General features: G+C 39.1%; 4 protein-coding genes across 4 annotated transcripts; 3 read left to right on the top strand and 1 right to left on the bottom strand.

Annotated features, from left to right (window-relative positions):
* The first annotated feature begins 158 nt into the window (after nucleotides 1–158).
* Nucleotides 159–8,536, top strand: LOC118095447 (vomeronasal type-2 receptor 26-like). The gene is made up of 6 exons (XM_035136697.2): nucleotides 159–238; nucleotides 664–928; nucleotides 2,169–3,023; nucleotides 5,328–5,555; nucleotides 6,250–6,376; nucleotides 7,635–8,536. The coding sequence occupies exons 1-6, from the start codon at nucleotides 159–161 to the stop codon at nucleotides 8,534–8,536; spliced, it is 2,457 nt and encodes an 818-aa protein (XP_034992588.2).
* Nucleotides 8,537–12,771: 4,235 nt separating this feature from the next.
* LOC118095446 (vomeronasal type-2 receptor 116-like) lies at nucleotides 12,772–18,435 on the top strand. The gene is made up of 5 exons (XM_088654708.1): nucleotides 12,772–12,917; nucleotides 13,368–13,659; nucleotides 15,893–16,120; nucleotides 16,270–16,396; nucleotides 17,525–18,435. The coding sequence occupies exons 1-5, from the start codon at nucleotides 12,772–12,774 to the stop codon at nucleotides 18,433–18,435; spliced, it is 1,704 nt and encodes a 567-aa protein (XP_088510834.1).
* Nucleotides 14,691–15,617, top strand: LOC148683959 (vomeronasal type-2 receptor 26-like). The gene has a single exon (XM_088655700.1). It carries the CDS (start codon nucleotides 14,706–14,708, stop codon nucleotides 15,615–15,617), a length of 912 nt encoding a protein of 303 aa, XP_088511826.1. The 5' UTR covers nucleotides 14,691–14,705.
* A 4,388-nt stretch (nucleotides 18,436–22,823) lies between the features above and the next one.
* Nucleotides 22,824–27,674, bottom strand: LOC118095445 (vomeronasal type-2 receptor 26-like). The gene is made up of 5 exons (XM_088654707.1): nucleotides 27,537–27,674; nucleotides 25,508–26,368; nucleotides 24,935–25,162; nucleotides 24,660–24,786; nucleotides 22,824–23,734 (listed from the first exon to the last, which is right to left on the bottom strand). Exons 2-5 carry the CDS (start codon nucleotides 26,342–26,344, stop codon nucleotides 22,824–22,826), a joined length of 2,103 nt encoding a protein of 700 aa, XP_088510833.1. The 5' UTR covers nucleotides 26,345–26,368; nucleotides 27,537–27,674.
* Between the last annotated feature and the right edge of the window lie 301 nt (nucleotides 27,675–27,975).

Below are 27,975 nucleotides of genomic sequence, written 5' to 3'. Positions count from 1 at the left end.
AGAGAAGATTAGTATTCAGAATGGTGGCATTAACAGTCTTGATTCTTGTACTACTTCCTCACATGGCATGTAAGGGCCAAACCATTAAATGCATATTAAGAGATCCACACCCACCACTTCACAAGTATCACCAGCTGGGAGACTTCATCATTGGTGGCATGGCTTCTCAGACCTTCATCATCTCCAGCTCAATAACCTTTGATCAAGAACCTCCACCAGTATTATTTGAAGAGCTTGCGTAAGTAACTTTTGAAAAAGGTTTTGGTTTCAATTAGGAATCTGAACCAGAGGGAACGATTTTATAAAAGTTAAAAAAAAAAGATTATTTGAGTGGGGTTGGGGGGCTACAGCAATAGTGGTCTTCATCTATTTATCTCTATTAGAATGAGGGTATACCAGCTTCTGAAGTTTTTGAATCATATAGTTCATTTTAGTACATGTTAGTATTGAAAGTGTTGCATTCCGAAGAAGAATAGCTGATATTCTTTAATTATTTCATTTTTGCTTAGACCATCTAAGGCTAAGAAGAAATGTGTACATTAGTATTGCAATAATAACAAAGGATATTGAGGGGGGGGGAAAGAGGGCAACATGGGGTTCAAAATGTAACTTTAACAATCTATTTAAAATACCTTCTTATATTCACTTAAATGTTCCATTTAGAGTAGTGCCTAAGAATTACCAGCACATCTTGGCCTTGTCATTTGCAGTCAAGGAGATCAATGAAGACCCTCAGATCTTACCCAATCACACCTTGGGTTTCCACATATATGACAGCTATTTCAATGCAAAAAGGACCTTTCATGCCACAATACAGCTAATGTCCACAGTGAAGAAATTTGCCCCCAATTACATATGCAACATCCAGAATAAACTAATGGCAGTTGTCGGAGGATTAGACCCTTTAACCTCTCTTCATGTGGCAACTGTACTGGATCCCTACAAGATTCCCCAGTTAAGTTACATTCTGTATGGGTGTCTCTGTATAAGTGGGATGTGGGGTTTTTACACTTGTTTTATTACTTCGTTGTCAACACAGATAAAAGTGTATGGTTTGGAGGCAGAAACGTGTGTATTTGTGCTAAAAGACAAGTGTAAGCTAAGAAACATGTTTATGGATGAGGATCTTGAAAACATAGTGGAACCTTCATAGAAAATGAAAAAATTACAAGCCTGCGGTTTGATGAAGGCTATCCAGTGTTATATTGAGGAAATTCCTCTAAATGATTAGAGCCACATCACTAAATAGCAAAACACCTAGAATGGAATTCAGGGTTCAGCCTCAATTGATCTTGATGAAGAATTATTTTATTTCACATGTCAACCACTGTTGGAAGCAGTATGCCTCTGAATATCTGTTGCTAGAAATTATAAGCATAGAGAGTGCTGTTTCCTTCAAATCCTGCTTGCAGATTTTCCATAAGCATTTGGTTAGTGAAAACAGGATGTTAGACCTGATCCAGCAGGGCTCTGATGTCCTTATGTTTTTATTTGCTTGTGCTTGAGCATACAAATATAAACCCACCCAGTTCGTTTAGATATTTCCCCTTCATTAGCTGGTATTGTGTAATAGTCAAAGCAGTGGAGCCTGGTTCATAGCGGTGAATGAGACTCTTCCTCACCAACTTCAGTTTGCCTTCAATCATCTGCCTATGTTCTTACTTACAACCAGTCCATGAAGCACTGCCTGTGAGCTTCCTACTCCTAAGACTCAATGTCACCCCTGTAGAACTCAACAAAGAGCAGGTCGGAGGCAAAGCTAAAAATAGATGGTTCTGCCTGTCATTGGTTCTGGCTTCAAGTGTTGTTGGACTCCCTACATTTCACTCTACCAGTCCCTTGTGGAATGTGGCATGGCTGGGTTAAAAAAAAAAAAGGAAAAGGGAGTTGTGAGGGAAGTAACAAGGTGAACCGTTATGCACTTTATCCTGGCTACAATATCAACTAACTCTATTACTAATTTCTTATCCATAGCGTGTGAGCTTCTATATTTTAAAAATAATAAAGTTTACTAACGAAATAGTTGTGAAAACTGCTGGTGTGATGCATGTGAAGAACTCTGAAGCTCCTGAAAGTGACATGTAATTGCATAAATGCAGATGATGATAATGATGGTGAAAATGCTGATATGAATACTAACATCTATCCAATTTAAAATCTATGTTTAGCTCATCTATGGCCCTGCTCCGGTGATAAATCATAAACCCCCAGGCCTTTCCTTCTACCAGATGGCCCCTAAAGGATCTCTTCAGTATACAGGCATTCTCTCTTTACTTCTACATTTTGGGTGGACATGGATTGGGATCCTTACTTCCAATGATGAATATGGAGAAAGATTTGTACAAACTGTGTTTCCGGTCTTCTCCAGGAATGGTATCTGTATTGCTTTCATAGAAAGAAGTAGCAAATTTACAACTATCACTGACATTCATGAGAGACTAGAGAAAGGATCTCAAATACATGAAAAAGTCATCAATAGCAAAGCCAACGTTGTGGTTGCCTATGGAGAATCTTATCTCATTGTGTTTTTGAGATGGTTTCCCTATCTCTCAGAACATACGACAAATAAACAAAAAGGCAAAGTGTGGATAGTCACAGCCCAGATGGAGCTCACTTCAATGGTCTATCAACAGTCTTGGGAGACCGACATAATCCATGGTGTATTATCCTTCACTATTCACTCGAATGATCTGCCAGGTTTCAAGTCATTTGTTAAGAGCAGAAACCCTTCCAACACAAAGGGAGATGATTTTATCAGGGATTTCTGGCAACAGGCTTTTGGCTGTGTGTTCCCAGACCCAGCTCTGAACAAGATGGATGGTGATGTTTGCTCAGGAAAAGAGAAGTTGGAAAATCTACCTGGGACTTGTTTTGAAATGAGTTTGACTGGCCATAGCTATAGCATCTACAATGCTGTATATGCTATGGCTTATGCTTTACATTCCATGTGCTCATCTAGATTCATTCATAAATTGCTGGTGGACAAAAGGGAGCTTAATTTTCAGGATAAACACGCATGGCAGGTAATGGTATAAACATCCTTATGTTTTAAGATACAGTATACAGTATGTGGTTGTAATAGCAGGCTGCCACGTGTAAAATGTCTCCCCAAACTCCTCCTGTTCTCTCATTTTCATCTTTTATTTTTAAGTCCCCCTGCAACATGTCTCCTGACTGATGAATACAACAATTTTCTAAATTATATTCAAACAGCATTGTTGATAGATTGACCTTCAATATTTGGAAGCCAAAAGACCTGCCTCCGAACCAGTGTTTAAATAAGTCCATTCTGGAGGGTTTTATTTGATTTACCTTAACAGAGGCTCTAAGCTTCAGTTCTGTTTTCCATAGAATAAACACTTTCCTTTACAAGAACCTGGTATCTGGTGAAATGTGGATAGCCTTTCTAAAACTGTATGGGAAATATACAGTGATAGCCATATTTAGAGTATGACTAATATGAGACACTGCTATGTAATTACAGACAATAGAAGTTCACTTCAATGCAGCTTCGAGTTACAATACCTAGTTTGACCAACAATGTAGAAGAAGTTTTGAGAAAATGTTAAGCCATAAATGGTCATGAAGGCCATAGGTTGAAAAATCTGTTCAGCACATAAGCACTCAGAATCTTTTAATTATTTGAAAATCCTATTAATTGAGAAGAAATTGTTGCATTTGCCTCTATTCTTAGGACTTGGACATGACACTGAAGATCTGTAATTAGCTAACCTGTATCTTTTTAAAATTTATTTTAAAACAGCTGTGGGAAAGGCGTGGCTGTGAAAATGCCTCGCTTCAGAAAAAGTGAATGTTGCTTCCAGCCGTTGAACATGTTTATATATCTTAATCAATTAATCTGGTGTTTATTATGATCAACTGACCAAAAGGAAAAACATATGAAGTGTTTGTGTGTGTGTGTGTGTGTGCGTATAAAATTCAGAACCACATTTTTTAAAAATATGAAAAGCTACTAATAATGAATTCACAATATATTTATTAGATCCCCTAAGGAAGACACGGGTCTCTAAGAATCAAAGAAACCATTTCATAGATGGATATATTATGCATTCTCTTACTCCCTTTAATTAAAAAACTACAGTAAATTATGATGTAAAATTTCAAACTCTGAATGGTTATATAGACATATTTTCAAAGGCATCTCTAGCAAACTAGCAAATCTGCCATCTAAATTCTTATTTTAGGAATTAATTTCCAACTATTAACTACCGTATATGAAATCATATATTATATATACAGTTGTACTTATTTTCATAAGGAAGAATGAGCATGTCAATTCTTAAAAATATTTCAGGAATATTTCAAGTAACTGAAAATTGAAGAATGAATCAGCAAAGATGGAAGCATTTTTTTCATTTTATTTTGCAATATTACATTCAATTGCATCTTTAATCATTATTTGCAATACAGACACACACACACACACACACACACACACACACACACACACACGTATATATTCCATATTTGTACCATTGTGACTTTCCTCCACCCATGCTCAGCTTCCATTGTTTTTCATTCCTTTAATATTGTGTTAAAGAAAATTATTTACGTATTCCCCATTAATTCCTTTTAATCTTTTAATCTTAACTTTACAAACTTCAGGCAATGCATATCAATAAATTTGTTTTGGAACAATGTTTTGTCATGTATTCTTCCACACATTCCCATTCTTTTCTTAATTTCTGATTTGATTGGAAACTAATAGCTGTTGTCATTTTGGCCAGTTCAATGAATTCACAAAGCTTGTATTGCCACTCTGCTACCGATGGAATCTTGTGCCCTTTCCAATTTTCAGCTATTAGTAATCTGGCAGCAGCTATAGTATATAAAACCCTTTTTTTCTTGTCACCAGGGATGTCCCTTGAAACTAAGCCTAATAGAAACACTTCTGGATTTTTCTCAAATGACATTTTAAGCATATTTTTTAATAATTCATGCATATTGCTCCATACACTAAAAAGTGTTGATGCTCCTGCTGCAAACATTTGCTCATTAAGCAGTTGGCAGAGATATCAGTCTCAAAAGACCAATTTAGGTATTCTTGCCTCTAGGTTTGTCAACATGGAAGCAAGTGTTTGCAGAGTAGCACAGTACTTAGCCTTTGTGTGAAGAATGTTACTGCCTGTAGCTAAGGAACCTTCACATGCACAGCTATATGTCTGGAAACGTCCACGTAATCAAGAACCAACTGGAACAAATGTGCTTCCCTTTCTGAAGAAAAATCCAAGTACTGTAATTAAGGCTAAAGATTCCATGAAGCTGTCAATTATTCTAAGCTTTTTCTCTTTTCTGTTTGAATCAAGCTGCATCATTTTCTGAAAGGTATCCAATTTAACAACAGTGCTGGGGATAAGATCTCCTTCGACCACAATGGGGAGTTGGTGGCTGGATTTGATATAATCAACTGGATTATCTCCCCAAACCAAACCTTTCATAGAGTGAAGGTTGGGAAGATAGATCCCCAGGGTCCTCCAGAACAAGCATTCAGCATCAGTGAGGATGTAATAACATGGAACAAGTGGTTTAATCAGGTAGGATCCAATTTTGTCTTTGGAATATATTTCAGTTTTGAGTGACCACTGACGTCCAGTCATTTTCAAAGCCATCTAAGTGGGTAGGCATCACTGCCTCCTGTGGAAGTGAGTGTCCTGAATCTTCCAACATTCACCATCGCTGGAGGTTCATGAGTAGAAAGCGCTGGTGCATTCGGGTCCTGTTTCTGGGCTTTCCATAGGCATTTGGATCAGTCCAATGGCACATGTAGTTCACCATCCTATTACCAAAGCGATCAACTGGATGCCTATAGAAAGCCCTCCCTCACTTGGGATTCCCAGTAACTGGCATTCAGAGGCAGTAGAGATAGAAAGCAGTCATGATGGCCACTGTGAGAAGGCAATGCTGGCCTAGAGGGCCCTTTTGTCTGATGTAGCAGAACTACTTTATTCCTATGTTCTTCTGATGAGCACCCATCCTACAATAAGCACCCATCTTGAAGTACAAAGCAGATGGGTCTGGAACATGCCTATTTTTCTCCCCATCAACCTCCCAGCATTTCCAAGTTTAATACAGCAGCATAAGATGAAGCCTTAGAAGAGTAGTTCCCATGCTACTTCAATATCATATAAAAGCCCTCATATCATTAAGATTTCAATGTTATTGTTCTCAAGATTAATATACTAATATTGTTCTCAAGATTAATATCCTGTCATTTCCTGTATGAAATAGGTCCAGCCTCTTTCTTTATGTACTGAGCATTGCAACCCTGGCTTTAGAAAGAAAATGAAGGAGGGAGAGCCATTTTGTTGCTATGATTGCATCCCATGTCCAGAAGGAAAAATTTCAGAACTAAGGGGTAAGTAATATTTTGTATACTTGAACTATTCCATTTTCCCCAAAAAATTGTCTGACTGCTACGTTTCACATTGTATTTGAGCTTTAACGTGATGTTAAAACCACTTCTGGATATATGTCAAGGAGCTGTCAGGCAAGCACAGATCATCCATAGGGCAGGAAAGAACGTGAGGCATGAAGTGAGCAATTAGTTTTTATTCACAGAAAGTAACAACACCGCAGAGTTCCTCTGCCTCATCCCATTCAGCTTGAGCAATCACTGAAACTGACCACTGGCCCCATCTTCCTCCACTAGCCTGCCCCTGTGGACCAATCCCAAACAGACAGAGACTGGGGTGAGGGGGTGGGCTTCTACTCTGGGCCTGTCTGGCCTATTGCTTATTTTGCCAATTTATTTCTATTAATTTTCCGAATTTTTAATAGATTAGCAACAAAATTATTCAAATTCAACACACATTATAAAAGTGACTTTCCACCCCTCCTTTCAAGATGCTACTTTCCCCTCCCTCGTTTACTGCTCACAATAAAATACTTTTTTTAAAAAAAATCTAATACTTTCCTATCTATTTTATTTCCATCAACTGTGCATATTCAATTCCTGCTTAGACTTCTATTTAGGAACATTTATTTAGGAATACGTATTTATTCAAGTTCACTTTCACATACTTTGGATGCTTACACAATTTCCCTTAAAAAACAACAACAACACCCAATTGGCTTGGCATGACAAGCTGCCATAAAATTGGGATGATATCTGATGTTCTTGCAAATTAGGTATTCTGTCGGTACAGCACCTTAAAAGAGTCAACGGAAGCATGTTATCCATATGAAATTTCCTGAATTTTTATTAAAAATAAACATCAATAAGTCCTTGCTTCATATCTCGAACCTTTTCGTGTGTGAAACCATGAACTTGCCACAGTGCTATTTGTGATATAGCCACAGATCTCTGGGATACTATAATATAATATATTATTTTTATTTTGTTTTATATGCCCAGAACTCTGATACTTATAATACTATGAAAAGGGTATGTGAATTATTTTAAATATATTGAGTTCATTTCTTCATGGAATCGCAAACTTCTCCAAAGACAACCAAAATAAGCAAAAAATATGGAACTATTCTGAGTCCTCATAGCCACTGTAAAGTTGCTACTATAAACCATAAAATTCTAAAACAATTGATAACAGACACTTCAGAGCATCAATGTGTTGGTGCAGTTCATGACTTTTTAAGCTTAAAACCCCTTTTTTCAGACCAGAATGACTGCTATGAATGTAGCAATGAAGACTATCCAAACAAAAACCAAGATGCATGCATTCCCAAGGCTATAACCTTCTTGTCTTTCGAAGAACCTTTGGGGATCAGTCTATCCGGTTTGGCTTCTGCCCTATCTTTGATCACCATTATGGTGCTAGGAATGTTTGTGAGGCACCACAACACTCCCATCGTCAAAGCCAACAACCGGGACCTTACCTACACTCTCCTCATCTCCCTTCTGCTCTGTTTCCTGTGTGCTTTGCTATTTATTGGCCAACCTGGGAAGGTGACATGTCTCTTCCGACAAACTGCTTTTGGTATCATCTTCTCTGTGGCTGTTTCTTGTGTGTTGGCAAAAACTATCACAGTGATTCTGGCTTTCATGGCCACCAAGCCAGGATCTAAGATGAGGAAGTGGGTGGGGAAAAGACTGACCAATTCCATTATGTTATCTTGCTTCCTTCCCCAAAACGGAATTTGTACTGTTTGGTTGGTAACCTTTCCCCCATACCCAGACACAAACATTCACTCATTTGCTGAGGAAATTGTACTGGAGTGTAACGAGGGGTCTGTAATTATGTTTTATTGTGTGTTGGGCTACCTCGGCTTTCTGGCCATCGTCAGCTTCACTGTGGCTTTCTTTGCCAGGAAACTACCTGACAGTTTCAATGAAGCCAAGTTCATCACTTTCAGCCTGTTGGTTTTTTGCAGTGTTTGGTTGTCTTTTATTCCATCCTACCTGAGCTCCAAGGGAAAGTACATGGTTGCAGTGGAGATTTTCTCTATCTTGGCCTCTAGTGCTGGCTTGCTGGGTTGCATTTTTGCACCGAAATGTTACATCATTGTGCTCAGGCCTGAACTGAATGACAGGGAACTGCTAATAAGAAGGAAAACTTGAATAACTAAAATGTCTTGCATTTAGCTATAGTCTGCAGCATGGAGCTTACTGTGCGTGAATGAAACCTCTGACTATGTGAAATCTTTGGGATTAGGTAGAATAAAACATGACAAACAATGAACACATTTTCTTTACTCGGAACCATAAATACTAAAAACAGCACATGCCCACAAAGAGGTAAACATGAAAGATATTCAATCTAGTAACGTTCTTTTTATCTGCCACAGCATCACACTATATAATAATGTTGAATTGAGTTGAAATCTCCTGATGAATATTATGGATTTTCCTTCACCTGATGTTCCTGCTGTTTTGTTTTTACTCTTTCATATCACCTCGCATAAGGATTTTCACTGACGATCTATATATACATCTTCAAAATACAAACATATGTTCCTAAACAGAGCAGTTCTAGTGTTAAACATATTTACTTCTTCTCTGACTCTAATGCAACACCTTGGACTTCTGAAAACAAGCTATAGCAAGCTGGTATTTATACCAATATGTCAGTGTAAGTTATCCTTATTCAAAACTCTGTTCAGGAGCTTACTGTCAGGTAAGACATCAGATGAGTGTGGGCCTGGATTTTGAGAATTGGGCCCTAGATGACATGACTGAGATGAATGGAGTTGGAAATAGATGCAAGCCTCTCCTTGTCCTACACACCACCACTACCCCAAACACACCCTTTTTGGATTTATGCCAGTTTAAGTTACAGCAGCTGATCCCTAGTTCAGCCAGGTTGAAAGAATTATACTAGCACAGCCCTTCTGGGTGAGGAAACTCCAAGATCCACTAAGTCCAAACTTCATAACATACTGCACTTTTTCAACGTAAGCCCCTGTCCCTTCTGATCCAAGTAAATTGGAGGGGGAAATTCTTTTCAGAGGTGACAAATATATTTTCTTTTCACAGGGAATAACAAATTTTGAGTGGGTGTTTAACTTCACTTCTTATTACCAAAAAGGCTTGTCAAATTCATCAGTATGTTAGCAACCACCACTAGAAAATTTAGCATGCTGCGATGGATTACAGTGGTACCTCGGTTTAAGTACAAAATTGGTTCCGGAAGTCTGTACTTAACCTGAAGCGTACTTTACCTGAAGCGAACTTTCCCACTGAAAGTAATAGAAAGTGGATTAATCCATTCCAGACGGGTCCGCAGAGTACTCAACCTGAAGCGTACTTAACCCAAGTATGAGTGTAATTGGTTTACCAATTGGTGTAATTGGTTCTGGAAGTCCGTACTTAACCTGAAGCGTATTTAACCTGAAGCGAACTTTCCCATTGAAAGTAATGGAAAGTGGATTAATCCATTCCAGATGGGTCCGCGGAGTACTTAAACTGAAAGTACTCAAACCGAGGCGTACTTAAACTGAGGTATGACTGTATATAAATTAGAACATTTAGAGTTACAGTTAGAGAGAGAGATATGCTGGCTGCTCTATGATATTTTACACATTAGACTTGAGCATTCAAAAATGAAAATAGTTGGATATTGGAGAATTTATGCTGAAAGAACTTCATTAACACTGCTGCATTTGCTTCCTCACATGGTATACAGTGCACACATTGCCAAACACCATGTCCATAATCCACACCATCCACTTCATGAATATCATAAAAAGGAGACTTCATCATAGGTGGCATTGCTTTGCACAGCTTCATCATCTCCAGTTCAGTTGACTTCACCCACAAACACCCCCACCATTGCTTGTAGAGCTTGAATAAATTTATTTCTATCTGTCTCTTTCACAATAACTCAATCAGAATGAGTATTTCTATTTCTCTCTATTTCCTTTTCATCTGTGTGGAATGATGACTCCTAGGAGCTCAAATCCTAAATAAATCCTAAATAAATGTGGTTTTCTTCATAAAGAGCTGGTGGCCATATCTGTAGCTGGAGATTATCTGTAAACTGTATTACTGTACAACATTTTCTTACCACAGAGTTTTGTACCACCAAATGAAGGCTGTTTCTGTTTTCCTTAATTTTATGTTATATTTTCAAAATCTTAACATTGATATAAAAAATGTTCATCAATCCAGCTATGTGCCATTCCTTTAAGGCCATTCTCTTTCAGTTTAGCTCTTATGTTGGCATTTTATGTGCTTTGCACATTACCAACTTGATACAGTACATACAAATTGTTTTAGCCACTCATTATAGTTATGTGTCTTATGATAAATACAAATATTTTCTCAATAGAAGCTATGTATAAATTAATGGTTTGATTCTTCTTTCTCTGTATCTTTATGGTTCCTTATGCAAAACTCTGAACTACAAAATTCCTTGCCTATCTATCTCTGAAGTGTTGTTTGCATAGCAGGAGGGCATAAAAAGATCAGGACGTTCAGGCTACAAGCTTCATTGAGATTCCCCAAATAGTAGGAAACTGCAAGAAGAATGATATGCTAATGAGGTTTTGTAGGAGTGATGGTCAAGGAAGATGGACGATAGGTGGGTGAAGCATGATTCCTAAGACTCCAGAATACTGGGGTACACAAGATAATGTAGGAAGGAAGATAAGGCAGTGAAGCAAGACAGTTTTAATCCCTTGATCTGTGACCCCTGTTCATGCATGCATGTGTAATATGATTTAATGATGTATTGTGCTTGAAAAACCCCATTAAAACTTTGTTTAACTGGTAGATCTCTGAACAACTGGTTTAGGGAGGCTGCCCTATTTCAATAGCTCCTCTAATAAACTGGGTCCCTATGGGATGCTGAGCTTCTAAATCTCTCTTGGTTGTGTTTTTCCTTAAGGTGTTATATCTCACCTGGGCATAGACCGTTAAGAGCTGGTTTAGGAGTAAATTCTTATCACAAACTCATCTCTTCATCATTCTGACCCACTATCATTCATGATATTTCTGTGATGCATTAGCTTCAATTATAGCAGGTGCTGTTGTTTGTCTGGAAGTTCTAAACATTTCCTGCTTTGGCTACCATAGCATTGAAGAATTCAAACGGAAAAAGTCTCCCCTTTGCAGGTGGTTCCTTCAACAATTCCCCTGAGATTTCTCCTTCTTTTTCCTCTAAAGGTTCCATAATGTATTATTTCACGTATTTCATAGAATCACGTATTTCATAGAATCATAGAATTGTAGAGTTGGAAGGGCCGAAGGGCCATCTAATCTAATCCCCTGCAATGCAGGAATTTCAGCTAAAGCATCCATGGCAAGTGGATATCCAACCTCTGCTTAAAAACCTCCAATGAAGGAAACTCCATAATCTCAGAAGAGAGCTTGCCAATCAGAAGTTCGGCGGTTCAAATCTCCACGATAGGGTGAGCTCCCGTTGCTTGGTCCCTGCTCCTGCCAACCTAGCAACCTAGCATTTGTCAGCAGTGTCCTGGTGGAAATTGCCCCCATCCCCCCAAAAAGTCCAGGAAAATACAGCCAACCCATGTTAGCAGTGCTGTGTTTGCTGATTTTCCGTAAAAAAAACACCCTCAAAACCAGCAAACTTTTTTTGCACTTTCCCCCCAAAAAATCTACTTGGGCCTTAGAAAAGCTCAACATTTTCTTTTCTGTCTGGATGTTCACTGTTTGAAAACTTTGGCTCTGCTTTTCAAACTTTCAAACTTTGGCTCTTCTTTTCATTAGCTCTATTTCCACTTAGTTGGTCACTCTGCAATACCAGTTCCAATGGACACCAACTTCTAGCTACTGACTGTGTCCAACAACCTCTGGGGGATTCACTTTGGGTACCCCTGTCCTGTTCTGCAGCAAGACATTCCTATGATCTAACACCCCCTTTTTTCTTTGGCTCTGGACAAACTTCTTGTTTGTCACAGCCAATTCAGGTGCCCCTTGAGCGCCTTAACTGAAGGAAAGAAAGAAAGAAAGAAAAAGTTTATTTCAGACATGAAAAACATGTCTCCAGCAATTCCACATGGAATACTTCTTGTTGAATTGGTGACTACTTCCCTCTTTAATTATCCAAGGACTCTAATTAACTGAGCTACTTTCCAACACTACAGTGCAGTTTACTGTGGACTCCAGCAAAACTAATAACATAGTTTTTGAATAATTGTATAAATATACCCTCCAGAAATCTAGGACTGGTTTAGGAATTAACAAGAATGTGTTAGTCTGATTTCTGACCCTATATATTTTCGTCCTGAGGTAAACATCTGGAGAAAACATTTCTGCCCACAATGCTGTTATTGTTCATCTTGCTTCTGGTACTGCTTCCTCACATGGTAAGCAAAGCACACATCATTAAGTGCATGGCTGATGATCCACACCCTCTGCTTCATGAGTACCACCAGTCAGGAGACCTAATCATTGGAGCTATCACTTCCCACACTTTCATCATCTCCAGTGCAATCACCTTCACTGAAAAACCCCCATCACCTTTGCCTGAAGAGCTTGTGTAAGGCCATGACTATAATATTTTAAAACTATTTTTTGTTATCAGTCTTAATCATCATTCTATGAATTATTTGTTTTGGAAGGTAGTATACTATCCAAAGAAACAACAGTTTTTATATAAAAAAAATAGAGATGTGTTCTGACATTTGTATTAAATATGATATCCTAAAAATCTTAAATTATACTGTTTATTTTGGAACACCCTGCTCTGAATTGCTACTTTAATGATAAAGAATAGGAAATTATATGTTTTGATGAACAATGGTAATATTGGGTTGTTGTAGTTTTAAAATTTGTATGGACCACCTAAAGGTAAGGTTACTTCAAGAAAGCTTTTATATAAATATGAATAATGAGATGGGATATAGGATACAACATTTTTATAACATTTGCAATACTTTTTACAACATGTGGTGGTTCCTTATGATTCAGAATACAACTTACCTTCTAGTGCAGTACCTAAGAATTATCAGCACATCCTGGCCTTGGCATTTGCAGTAAAAGAGATCAATGAAAACCCTCAGCTCTTACGAAATGTCACCTTGGGCTTCCACATCTATGACAGCTATTTCACTGAGAAGTGGACCTACCATGCTACCATACTACTAATATGCACCCTGGGAGTTTTTGTTCCAAATTACAACTGTGATGTCCAAACTAACCTGATTGGGGTCATTGGGGGACTGGACCCGCCAACCTCACTTCAAGTGGCAACACTTGTGGATATTTACAAGATTCCACAGGTATGCTGGGTCTCTTATGTCTGTGTGTGTGTGTGTGTGTGTGTGTGTGTGTGTGTGTGTGTTGTTCTATGCATTACTTCTTCTTCGTTTAAGAATAAAAGATGCCAGTACTCAGCATGAGATTATTACAAGAAATGCCACACTTTTAACATGAGGTGAGAGAAAGGTTCACCTATGTACCATGGAGTATATCCAGAAAAAAACACTGGTTCTATTTGTAATTATACAGTTTTTAGTACTTTTTCATAATTATTATTATTATTTTTGTATATACAGAGAATAATATTAATCCATGGTCATTTCATCCTATAAATGTCAAATCTTAGCTGTGAAATAAAACCTCTCTGCTCGTTCTTAAATTACTAAAAGAAAAATCCCTAGTTGTTATTTATGCTACTGAGATGTTGGCTGGCTCAGCCACAGGAACCTCTGCTGAAAGGAAAAGCCACTAACATTGCAAGTTTACTGAAAATATTATTGACAAAATGTGGGTGCATTTTGTTTTTGAACTTTCTGTCTATAGGTGGTATTAAACACTTGTCCTTAAGGACACTTGTCCTTAAGGACACTTGTCCTTAAACCATTGAAGTTAATGCACATGTATAACTGAGATTCATTCGTTTCAAAAGGTCTACTCTGAGTAGGACTTCATAACATACAGTTGCCTGCCACCCCAATCTCTAAGCATTTAGAGATCCGAGGGGTTCTAGGCACTTACCCAGGGTTTTTTGTCATTGGTCATTTCTAACTAACTTCCAATGAGCTGAGGGAAGGGAACACCCCCATTTGTATTAGACACAGACCCTTTCTTACCTCAACGGCCCATATTTAGAGGGCTGTTATCAAGAAGCCTGTCTGGCTATTTAACCATTTGAATTCTTCCTTATATTTCAACACTTGCTGGTTCTAGCAGTTAAGACCCTTTTTATATGAGGTCTTAGGTATGTAGGCATACAACCTACTTCCTCCCCCAAAGTCATAACAATACAATCCCATTCTTTCCTCTCTGCTCTTTTCTTTAGCTCATCTATGGCCCTGCCCCAGTGATGAATGACAAAATGCCAGGCATCCCATTCTACCAGATGGTGCCCAGAGAAAACATTCAGTTTGCAGGGATTCTTTCTTTGCTTCTGCATTTCAGGTGGACATGGATTGGACTCCTAACTATGGATAACGACAATGGAGAAAGATTTGTGCAAAGTGTGGTTCCACCTTTTTCTCAGAGTGGTATCTGCTTTGCCTTCATAGAAAGAAGCCAAACAGTTACAGTTGTCACTGATATTGATGACATGCTTAACAAGGGAGGTAAAATACATGACAAAATCATAGACAGTAAAGCCCATGTAGTGGTGGCATATGGAGAATCCTATGGGATTGTGTTCTTGAGATGGTTTCCATATCTGTCAGGACAAGAACATATGAAGAAGTCAAAAGGTATAGTGTGGATAATAACAGCCCAGACTGACCTTACTTCACTGGTCTATCAGACGACTTGGGATACAGAAATAATCCATGGATCTCTCTCATTTACAATTCACGTCGACGATCTACCAGGATTTCAAGGATTTGTTAGAAGCAGAAACCCATCCAGCACTACAGGAGATGGTTTTATCAAGAACTTCTGGCAACATGCTTTTGGTTGTGAATTCCCTAGTACAGATGTAGGCAAGATAGATAGTGACATTTGCACTGGGGTGGAGAAGCTGGAGAGTCTTCCTGCATCTCTTTTTGAAATGAGCATGACCTCCCACAGCTACAGTATCTACAATGCTGTCTATTTTATGGCCCATGCATTGCATGCTATGTCTACATCTGGTCTAAAGCACAGTGCTATGCAGAACAGAGGCATGCAGAAATGTCAGGGCCAATGCCTTTGGCAGGTAATGAATATTAGAGATGGAGGAAAAATTAATTCTGTGTATATTTTAATGCATACAAATCCACACTTCCCAAACTAATATAATAAGTTAAATGCAACTTTCCTATGAAATCGAAAATTCTTCTAATTTTACAATGTTGTTCTCCAATCAAAAAATGTGAACAAAAAAGAAGCATATATTTGAGGGGGGGGAATGTGAGCACCAAAAATGTGCATTTTAATGAAAATGGCATTCAAAATATGTTTGGATTTTTGGAGACTTTGTAAAAGTGGAATCTATTTCACTTTTACCATTTTGCACACAAGCTCAAGTTGCAGAATTTTCTAATTCCTGCTCTTTCCCTTTCAATTCAGCTCCATCAGTTTTTGAAAAGTGTCTCATTTAACAACAGTGCAGGGGAGAAAGTTTCCTTTGACCAGAATGGGGAGTTAGCAGCTGGTTTTGATGTCATAAATTGGATTTTCTCCACAAACCAATCCTTTCATAGAGTGAAAGTTGGGAGGCTGGATCCTCAAGCTCCTCCAGACCAAGCATTCACCATCAATGAGGATGCTATAAGATGGCACAGGGGATTTAACCAGGTAGATAATGTTTTGGATAATACTCTCCGCCCCTATAAAATGCTGCTTTTTCTAATCATTGTGCAACTTGTGAAAATTCCCCTGGATTCTAAGGGTTCCAAAATACTTATCATCAAGATTATCATTAACCCCTTTCATTTACATATTAGGCTAAGCCTCTATCTGTGTGCAGTGAGAGTTGTTACCCTGGTTCTTGCAAGAAAGTGAAGGAAGGCGAGCCATCTTGCTGCTATGATTGCATCCCATGCCCAGGAGGAAAGATTTCAGACCAGAAAGGTAAAAAATGTAATATGCAGCATTACCAGACAGATGCAGCATTACAAGACAGATGTAGCTCAGCTTCCTTTTATTAATTGGACATTGAGACTTAGGTTTCTTTTTGAGCAGCAGAATATCAGCTGAAGAAACACTTTTTCATGCCTTTCAAAACCAGACATTTCTCTCTCTCAACAGAATTGAACTAATTTTCCTTCAATAGATTCTTAGTCCTGGCTTTCTTCTGTACACCAGTGGATAATTTCTAATGCAACATTCAAAAACATATGGTTGAAATCTGTTAATGCCTTTTTAAATCAGACATTTAAGCATTGTAATATACTTGACCTTAGTCTTGAATATTGTTGTGGGTTTGGAGGTGGTGGTGTGTTGAAAGATTCCATTGTGAACTGGGCAATTGTAACAATAAATAAATAAAATACTTCTTCAGTATCTGAAGAAGTGTGCATTTACACGAAAGCTCATACCTATGACAAACTTAGTTGGTCTCTAAGATGCTACTGGAAGGAATTTTTTTTATTTTTTTGTTTCGACTATGTCAGACCAACACAGCTACCTACCTGTAACTGTATAACTGGGCAATTGTAAGATAATATCCTTAGTGTGTACTTAAGCACCTTCATTAGCATCCCTTTGACTAGGCAATGGCTGTGGCTGGGCACTATGACCCCCATCCTAAAATAATGATCTGAATTACAAGAGCTGCAACTAAGTGATGGTGCCTCCTGGGCAAATCGTTGGGCCTTCCCGCACCTCACCTGGCAGGTAGATAGAGAATCATAGCCAATGTGGTGTGTGAGAACTGAGCTGGAAGCAGACAGAAGGCTGAGGAGCTGAGAAACAGAGACATGCTGGATTTTAGCTACATCCAAAGCTGTGACCAATGGAGACATGAGATCTCTTGATGCAGTCAGTGCTGTGAGTCTCGCCATCTTAGGACTGTGGGAACAAGTACCTTTGCTTTGAATGCCCCTGAATACCAAACCCACAACAAAATTCAAGGCTAAGCTCAAGTATATTACAATACCCAAATGTCTGATTTGTAAAGACATTAAAATATTACAGCCATATGTTTATTGCATGATGCTGTAATTTCTAGCTACACAAAAATTCCATCCTTTATTTCAGATGCAAGTGATTGTCATAAATGCACAGATGAAAAATATCCAAATGAAAGACAAGACCAATGTATTCCCAAGGATGTCAGCTTCTTGTCTTATGAAGAACCTTTGGGCCTCTGTTTAGCCTCTTTAGCACTTTCATCTTCTATGATAACAACTCTAGTGCTTGCAACGTTTATAAAACACCACAATACTCCCATTGTCAAAGCCAACAACCGGGATCTCACCTATACACTCCTCATCTCACTCCTGCTTTGCTTCCTTTGTGCATTTCTGTTTATTGGAGAACCCCATATGGTGATGTGTATCTTCCGACAAAATGCTTTTGGCATCATCTTCTCATTGGCTGTTGCTTGTGTGCTGGCAAAAACCATCACAGTAGTTCTGGCTTTCATGGCCACCAAACCTGGATCCAAAATGAGGAAGTGGGTGGGAAAGAGTCTAGCCAGCTGCATTGTTCTTTCCTGTTCCCTCATCCAAGCACTTATTTGTACTGTTTGGCTTGCAACCTCTCCCCCATTCTCAGATGTTGACATGCACTCCTTCACCTCAGAAATTGTATTAGAATGCAATGAGGGATCTGAGATCATGTTCTACTGTGTGCTTGGTTACATGGGATGCCTGGCATTTGTCAGTTTCACTGTGGCTTTTCTTGCCAGAAAGTTACCTGGCAGTTTCAATGAAGCCAAGTTCATCACTTTCAGCATGTTTGTCTTTTGCAGTGTTTGGTTATCATTTATTCCTTCCTACCTGAGCACAAAGGGAAAATACATGGTGGCAGTGGAGATCTTCTCTATTTTAACTTCCAGTGCTGGACTGCTGGGTTGCATCTTTTCCCCAAAATGTTACATAATTGTCTTGAGACCTGAGCTGAACAACAAGGAACAGCTGATCAGGAGAGAACCTCAAAAAATGTAATTGTCTATTTTGAGTTTTATTTCGGGGTTTTTCTCCACATTGTTGCAAATTTTAAGGTGAAGACACAAACATTCCCTAGGAAACCCACAAATTACATTTGTTTTCTTAATAGTACAGTATAATATTATTGTTACGTGATTGCTATTGAATACTGGAAGCCATTCTTGTCTCCCTGTGGATGTTTCCTTATCCGCAAGTGACAATTGGGGTGCCACAGGGTTCTGTTCTGTCCCCATTGATGTTCCTCATTTTTATAAATGACTTGGATGAGGGAATTCAAGGGATGTTCATCAAATTTGCAGATGACACCCAACTGAGATGGGTAGCTAATTAGGATTCAAGATGGCCTTCATAGATTGGAGAACTGGGTCCACACTTAGAAAATGAATTTCAGTTGGGACAATTGTAACACTTACAACGATTCAGGTGCACTGAAAGGACTCAATCTGATGGATTCAAATTACAGGAAATGAGTTTCTGACTCGACATCAGGAAGAACTTTCTGACAATAGGAATTGTTTGACATTGGAATGGACTCCCTTCTGAGGTTATGGAGTTTCCTTCATTGGAGGTTTTTAAGCAGAGGTTGGATATCCATCTGCCATGGATGCTGAAGCTGAAAGCATCTGTCAGTTTATCCATGGAAGGTGGGATAGTTCGGTTGGTGTAAATTCTACTGGCAGATGTGTACCACATTTCTAAAAGGGGAAAGACTTTTTTTCCAGATATGAGTGATTTTTATGAATGCACAGATGAAAATTATGCAAACAAAATCAGAGATTTGTGTATTCCCAAGAATGTAAGTTTCCTGACATTTGAAGAACCTTTGGGGTTCACTTTAGCCTTTTTGTCTCTTTCATTTTGTTTGATCACAGCTCTGGTCCTAGCGACCTTTATGAGGTCTGTAGCTTTCTTTGCCAGGAAGTTACCTGACAGTTTCAATGAAGCCAAGTTTATCACTTTCAGTATGCTGGTCTTCTGTAGTGTTTGGTTATCTTTTGTTCCAACTTACTTGAGCACTAAAGGGAAATACATGGTAGCAGTGGAGATCTTTTCTATCTTAACCTCTAGTGCCGGGCTGCTGGGCTGTATCTTTTCTCCAAAATGTTACATTATTTTGTTGAGGCCTGAGCTGAATGACAGCAGCCTGCTAATAAGAAGAAAGTCTTAAAGAATGTACTTGTCTGTGTCTTGGTTATTATCTATGATATAGTGGTGCTTGTTGCATTTATATAATGTATTATCATGTGTTGCTGTAAGAAAGAGCTTTATGTATCTATACCAACTCACTTTCCTCAAGACTCTTTTTCAAATTCTTCATGAATTTCATAAATTCCACAGACTTTTTAAACCTTTGGATTCATAGAAGTTTGAGTTAAAAGCATTGTCGGATAAGTCAGACATATGATGCCCTCATCCAATGTATTTATTTATTGCATAAAATTTATATACTGTTTGATCATAAAAACCTCAAAGCTAGGGCTCATACTCATCTGCTATGTCAATAGTAGCACTTCCCATAGAGTCCTGAACAAAACTGGGAGTAGTGGTTACCTCTGCCAGTAGAAGTTACACCAACTTAAACTATGCCAGCTTCCATGCATAAACTGACAGGGCAGATAAGGGATCGAGAGAAAAGTTTTTTTTAGTAATGACTGGAGTATATTTAAACAATATCCGAAAGATCACTGTGGAGAACTTTTTTTTTTTTTACTGCTTTAGATTAACTCTTGTAATGAGAAACAGTAAATAGTAGAGAAAAAGCTGATTATCAACAACCTAGATTTATCATGATATGTGTAAGGGTGACTCCCTACAGGGAGCCAGCCCCCATCATCCTGACGTCCACCTCGCCAAGCACAGGGAGCAGCAGTGGGTCTGAAGCAGCCGGGGGGGGGACTCGGAGGGAGAGCGAAACCAGCTTGCGGAACAATGGGAAAGCTCGGGGGGCAGAGAGGTGCAGGCCAGGGCTCAGGGATGCCGGAGAGCCCTGCCACCGCAGGTTAAGTACGCTTCAGGTTGAGTACTCCACGGACCCGTCTGGAATGGATTAATCCACTTTCCATTACTTTCAATGGGAAAGTTCGCTTCAGGTTAAGTACGCTTCAGGTTAAGTACAGACTTACGGAACCAATTGTGTACAGTGGTGCCTCAACTTACCAATTTAATCCATTCTGAAGGCACCTTTGTAGGTCCAAAAATTCGTAAGTCGAAAAACACCATTGGAAACCCGATTTCCCATAGGAATGCATTGGAAACGGAAAAAATCGTAAGTCGAAGCAACCCTATGTAGAAATTCGTTAGTCAAATCCCTATCTAAAACCTCCTTTCAGATGTCCAAACATTCGTAAGCGCGCGGCCATCAGCCCCATTAATAAGTCGGAAAATTCGGTTGAGTCTTTTGTAAGTCGAGGTACCACTGTACTTAAACCGAGGTACCACTGTATTAGAATGTTATGTATTAGAATGTAACGAGGGGTCGAATGCCTCCTGCAGCCAATTGGAAGCTGCGGAAGCCAGGTCAAACGTTCGGGTTCCAAAGAACATTCAGAAACCAGAACACTCACTTTCAGGTTTGCAGCGTTCAGGAGCCAAAATGTTCGACTCGCAAGGCGTTCGGGATTCAATATACGACTATAATTTGTATCTTTCTTGCCAGAGCTTTATGTGGTTCAGTTGTCTGGTTTAAAATACTTTCTCTCAATGTTTACATACCATCTTAAAGTCTCTATGCACCCTGGGAGCAATGTATGGACCTTGTTAGAGGCTCAATTAAGGAAAATTATAGAAGAATTCCTGCCAACCTTGCAGTTCGAAAGTATGCCAAAAAGTGCAAGTAGATAAATAGCTACTGCTTTGGCACGAAGGTAAATGCCATTTCCGTGCACTGTTCTGGTTTCATTGTTCCATTGCACCAGAAGCAGCTAAGTCATGTTGGCCACATGACCTGGAAAAACTGTCTGCGGACAAACACCAGCTCCCTTGGCCTGTAAAGTGAAATGAGCGCCGCAACCCCAGAGTCGTCTGAGACTGGACTTACCGTATTCTTTGCTCCATAAGACGCACCTGACCAAAAGACGCACCTAATTTTTAGAGGAGGAAAGGGGGAAAGCCCTGGCTTTTTTGGGATCAGCTCAAAGTTGTGCAGCTTCTTGCAGCTTCTTTTGCAAATGGGAAAAGCCCCCTTTTGGGGTGGATCAGCTCACAGTTCTGCAGCTTTTTTTCGCAAAGGGAGAAAGCTCCATTTTTGAGGATCAGCTCAAAGTTGCTGAGCTTACCTTGCAAAGGGAAAGAATCCTGTTTTTATGGGGTTCAACTCACAGTTCTGCATTTTCTCTAGTAAAGGAAAGGGAGCCATTTCTACAGTTTCCAGACAGATAATCTAATCAGCCAGTCATATGTCACTGTAGCCTCCCTCTGCAGAACATTCAACAATGGAGGCCTGAACAAGGGGGCAGGGCCTGGAAGGGAGCTAGCGTCCCTTATCTCCCTCCCCAATCTCTTGCAATCACCTGCTGAGCGGGTACCTTTCAACTCCCTCTTTCCCTCTTGTTAGCCTTTAGCTCTTCACAAAAAGAAAAAGCACGGTCTGCTTTTCGCCCCTGAGCAATCCGGCTCCAGGGACCATGCATTCACTCCATAAGACGCACAGACATTTCCTCTTACTTTTTAGAAGGAAAAAAGTCTGTGTCATGGAGCGAAAAATATAATAACTGTCAGGGGTCCCTTTATCTTTACCTTTTTACAGAGGAATAGCCTTTTTACAGAGGAATAGTCTACACTGACAAGCAGCCTGAATCCTAATTAGTTACCCCTCTCAGTTGGGTGTCATCTGCAAATTTGATTAACATCCCTTGAATTCCCTCATCCAAGTCATTTATAAAAATGATGGACATAATTTATATATATATATTTTAAATCATCTTTATTAGAAAACACAAAACACAAAAACACCATAAATCATACAAAATCAACAAATCATAAGATCATACAAAACACAAACCATAAATACAAAACACAAACCATGAATACAAAACACAAACCATAAATACAAGAAAAGACAGTAAAGAATAAAGAAAAAATAAAGAGAAAATAAAACATGCAATCGACTTCCAAGCATTTTAATGTACGTTCCCTACTGAAATATACAGCTTACCAAGCTTCTCCCTTCGATCATATCCTAACTCTTTCTATCCTAACATTTGTTTTTATCCATAAATATCTTATGGGTCCTAATCTAGGCAAATCACCCACTTCGAGTTCATACTTTCTTTATGAAAATAATCTGTCACTTAACTCCATTCTATTCAGTCTTCACCTTAAAATTTGCAACAATGTGAAGGAGTTTTTTTTTTATTAAAAAAAACAACAACCCACAAAATGGACAATTACATTTTTTGAGGTTTTCTCCTGATCAGCTGTTCCTTGTTGTTCAGCTCAGGTCTCAAGACAATTATGTAACATTTTTGGGAAAAGATGCAACCCAGCAGTCCAGCACTGGAAGTTAAAATAGAGAAGATCTCCACTGCCACCATGTATTTTCCCTTTGTGCTCAGGTAGGAAGGAATAAATGATAACCAAACACTGCAAAAGACAAACATGCTGAAAGTGATGAATTTGGCTTCATTGAAACTGCCAGGTAACTTTCTGGCAATAAACGCCACAGTGAAACTGACAAATGCCAGGAATCCCATGTAGCCAAGCACACAGTAGAACATGATCTCAGATCCCTCATTGCATTCTAATACAATTTCTGAAGTGAAGGAGTGCATGTCAACATCTGGGAATGGGGGAGAGGTTGCAAGCCAAACAGTGCAGATAAGTGCTTGGATGAGGGAACAGGAAAGAACAATGCAGCTGGCTAGACTCTTTCCCACCCACTTCCTCATTTTGGATCCAGGTTTGGTGGCCATGAAAGCCAGAAATACCGTGATGGTTTTTGCCAGCACACAAGAAACAGCCAATGAGAAGATGATGCCAAAAGCACTTTGTCGGAAGAGACACATTACCATATGGGGTTCTCCAATAAACAGAAATGCACAAAGGAAGCAAAGCAGGAGTGAGATGAGGAGAGTATAGGTGAGATCCCGGTTGTTGGCTTTGACCATGGGAGTATTGTGGTATTTTATAAACGTTGCAAGCACTAGAGATGTGATTATAGAAGATGAAAGTGCTAAAGAGGCTAAACAGAGGCCCAAAGGTTCTTCAAAAGACAAGAAGCTGACATCCTTCAGAATACATTCGTCTTGACTTTTGTTTGGATATTTTTCATCTGTGCATTTATGACAATCACTTGCATCTGAAATAAAGGATGGAATCTTTGTGTAGCTAGAAATTACAGCATCATGCAATAAACATATGGCTGTAATATTTTAATGTCTTTGCAAATCAGACATTTGGGTATTGTAATATACTTGAGCTTAGCCTTGAATTTTGTTGTGGGTTTGGTATGGAGGGGCATTAAAAGCAAATGTACTTGTTCCCACAGTCCTAAGATGGCGAGACTCACAGCACTGACTGCATCAAGAGATCTCATGTCTCCATTGGTCACAGCTTTGGATGTAGCTAAAATCCAGCATGTCTCTGTTTCTCAGCTCCTCAGCCTTCTGCCTCCTTCCAGCTCAGTTCTCACATACCACATTGGCTATGATTCTCTATCTACCTGCCAGGTGAGGTGCGGGAAGGTCCAACAATTTGCCCAGGAGGCACCATCACTTAGTTGCAGCTCATGTAATTCAAATCATTATTTTAGGATTGGGGTCATAGTGTGGAGCCAAAGCCCTTGCCTAGTCAAAGGGATGCTTATGAAGGTGCTTAAGTGACACACTAAGGATATTATCTTACACTTGCCCAGTTTGCAATGGAATCTTTCAACGCACCACCACCTCCAAACCCGCAACAATATTCAAGACTACGGTCAAGTATATTACAATGCTTGAATGTCTGATTTAAAAAGGCATGAAGAGATTTTAACCATATGTTTTTGAATGTTGCACTAGAAATTATCCACTGGTGCACAGAAGAAAGCCAGGACTAAGAGTGTATTGAAGGAAATTTAGCTCAATTCTGTTGAGAGAGAGAAATGTCTGGTTTTGAAAGGCATGAAAAAGTGTTTCTTCAGCTGATATTCTGCTGCTCAAAAAGAAACCTAAGTCTCAATGTCCAATTAGTAAAAGGAAGCTGAGCTACATCTGTCTGGTAATGCTGCATATTACATTTTTTACCTTTCTGGTCTGAAATCTTTCCTTCTGGGCATGGAATGCAATCGTAGCAGCAAGATGGCTCGCCTTCCTTCACTTTCTTGCAAGAACCTGGGTAGCAACTCTCACTGCACACAGATAGAGGCTGTGCCTAATGTGTAAATGAAAGTGGTTAATGATAACCTTGATGATAAGTATTTTTAAACGCTTAGAATCCAGGGGAATTTCGCAAGTTAGACAACAATCACAAAAAGCAGTATTTCATAGGGGCAGAGAGTATTATGAAAAACTTTATCTACCTGATTAAATCTCTTGTGCCATCTTATAGCATCCTCATTGATGGTGAATGCTTGGTCTGGAAGAGCTTGTGGATCCAGCCTCCCAACTTTCACTCTATGAAAGGATTGGTTTGTGGGGAAAATCCAATTCATGACATCAAAACCAGCTGCTAACTCCCCATTCTGGTCAAAGGAAACTTTTTCCCCTGCACTGTTGTTAAATGAGACACTTTTCATAAACCGGTGGAGCTGAATGGAAAGGGAAAGAGCAGAAATTTGAAAATTCTGCTACTTGAAGTTGTATGCAAGATGATAAAAGTGAAATAGATTCTATGTTTGCAAAGTTTCTGAAATAAAACATATTTTGAATGCTATTTTGATTAAAATGCACATTTTGGGGCTCACATTCCCCCCTAATATATGTTCCTTTTTTGTTCACATTTTTTGATTGGAGAACAACATTGTAAAATTAGAAGAATTTCAGATTTCAGAAGAAGGTTGCATTTAACTTTCTATATTAGTTTGGAAAGTGTGGATTTGTATGCATTAAAATATACACAGAATGAATTTTCCTCCATCTCTAATATTCATTACCTGCCAAAGGCATTGGCCCTGACATTTCTGCATGCCTCTGTTCTGCATTGCACTGTGCTTTAGACTAGATGTAGACATAGCATGTAATGCATGGGCCATAACATAGACAGCATTGTAGATACTGTAGCTGTGGGAGGTCATGCTCATTTCAAAAAAAGACGCAGGAAGACTCTCCAGCTTCTCCTCCCCTGTGCAAATGTCACTATCTATCTTGCCTACATCTGTACTGGGGAATACACAACCAAAAGCCTGTTGCCAGAAGTCCTTGATAAAACCATCTCCTGTGGTGCTGGATGGGTTTTTGCTTCTAACAAATTCTTGAAATCCTGGTAGATCATTGGCATGAATTGTAAATGAGAGAGATCCATGGATTATTTCTGTATCCCAAGTCCTCTGATAGACCATTGAAGTGAGGTCAGTCTGAGCTGTTATTATCCACACTATACCTTTTGACTTCTTCGTCATTTGTTCTTGTCCTGACAGATATGGGAACCATCTCAAGAACACAATCCCATAGGATTCTCCATATGCCACCACTACATGGGCTTTACTGTCTATGATTTTGTCATGTATTTTACCTCCCTTGTTAAGCATGTCATTAATAACAGTGACAACGGTCAATGTTTGGCTTCTTTCTATGAAGGCAAAGCAGATACCACTCTGAGAAAAAGGTGGAACCACGCTTTGCACAAATCTTTCTCCATTGTCGTTATCCATAGTTAGGAGTCCAATCCATGTCCACCTGAAATGCAGAAGCAAAGAAAGAATCCCTGCAACCTGAATGTTTTCTCTGGGCACCATCTGGTAGAATGGGATGCCTGGCGTTTTGTCATTCATCACTGGGGCAGGGCCATAGATGAGCTAAAGAAAAGAGCAGAGAGGAAAGAATGGGATTGTATTGTTATGACTTTGGGGGAGGAAGTAGGTTGTATGCCTACAATACATACCAGTAAGACACTTAAAGGGTCTTAACTGCTAGAACTAGCAAGCGTTGAAATTAAAGGAAGAATTTAAATGGTTAAATAGCCAGGCTCCTTGATAACAGCCCTCTAAATATGGGCCATTGAGGTAAGAAAGGGTCTGTGTCTAATTACAAATGGGTCTGTTCCCTTCCCTCAACTCATAGGAAGTTGCTTAGAAATGACCAAGGGCAAAGCTGAGGTGTGTGTGTGGGTGTGGGTGTTTGTGTAAGCTAGAAGTTAGAAGCTGGAAATAGCAGCCTGAGAAGCCAGAGAAAGATAGCCATGCTTGATTTCTTTTTGAATCACAGTCTGTGGCTATACGAGAAGTAAGATCCCTTTGGGGTGTTAATGAATCCAAGACTGCAACTATGGGAGAAGCAAGAGCCTTTTGGTGTCTTAATGCTGGGAACCTCTCCATCATAGGCTCAGGTTATATATTTGCATAAGCAAACCATATATCATAAAGACTCCACAGTCTCCACTGTACCCAATTTCAAGGGAAACACAAACCCTGAGTAAGTGCCTAGAACTCCTAAGATCTCTAAATGTTTAGAGATTGGGGTGGTAGGCAACTGTATGTTAGAAAGTCCTACTCAGAGTAGACCTTTTGAAATGAATGAATCTCAGTTATACATATGCATTAACTTCAATGGTTTAATATAAGGGGGACAAGTGTTTAATACTTGTTTAGTACTAAAAACTGTATAATTACAAATAGAACCAGTGCTTTTTTCTGGGGATACTCAATGGTACATAGGTGAACCTTTCTCTCACCTCATGTTAATAGTGTGGCATTTCCTGTAAAAGTCTCATGCCTAGTACTAACATCTTTTATTCTTAAACGAAGAAGAAGTAGTTGTGGTTACAGGTAGGTAGCCGTGTTGGTCTGGGTCGAAGTAAAATAAAAAAATTCATTCAGTAGCACCTTAAAGACCAACTAAGTTTTTATTTTGGTATGAGCTTTCGTGTGCATGCACACTTCTTCAGATACAGTGAAAAAGGAGAAGAAGAAGTAGTGCATAGAACAACCAACACACACAGACACACACAAAAGAGACCCAGCATACCTGTGGAATCTTGTAAATATCCACAAGTGATGCCACTTGAAGTGAGGTTGGCGGGTCCAGTCCCCCAATGACCCCAATCAGGTTAGTTTGGACATCACAGTTGTAATTTGGAACAAAAACTCCCAGGGTGCATATTAGTAGTATTGTAGCATGGTAGGTCCACTTCTCAGTGAAATAGCTGTCATAGATGTGGAAGCCCAAGGTGACATTTTGTAAGAGCTGAGGGTTTTCATTTATCTCTTTTACTGCAAATGCCAAGGCCAGGATGTGCTGATAATTCTTAGGTACTGCACTAGAAGGTAAGTTGTATTCTGAATCATAAGGAAGCACCACATGTTGTAAAAAGTATTGCAAATGTTATAAAAATAATGTATTCTATATCTCATCTCATTATTCATATTTATATAAAAGCTTTCTTGAGGTAACCTTACCTTTAGGT

The sequence above is a fragment of the Zootoca vivipara genome, chromosome 12 (assembly GCF_965207765.1).
Source record: "Zootoca vivipara chromosome 12, rZooViv2.hap1.1, whole genome shotgun sequence".
Classification (NCBI taxonomy): domain Eukaryota; kingdom Metazoa; phylum Chordata; class Lepidosauria; order Squamata; family Lacertidae; genus Zootoca; species Zootoca vivipara.
The sequence above is the reverse complement of the archived record's forward strand: the minus strand, read 5'-3'. Positions and strand labels throughout refer to the sequence as shown.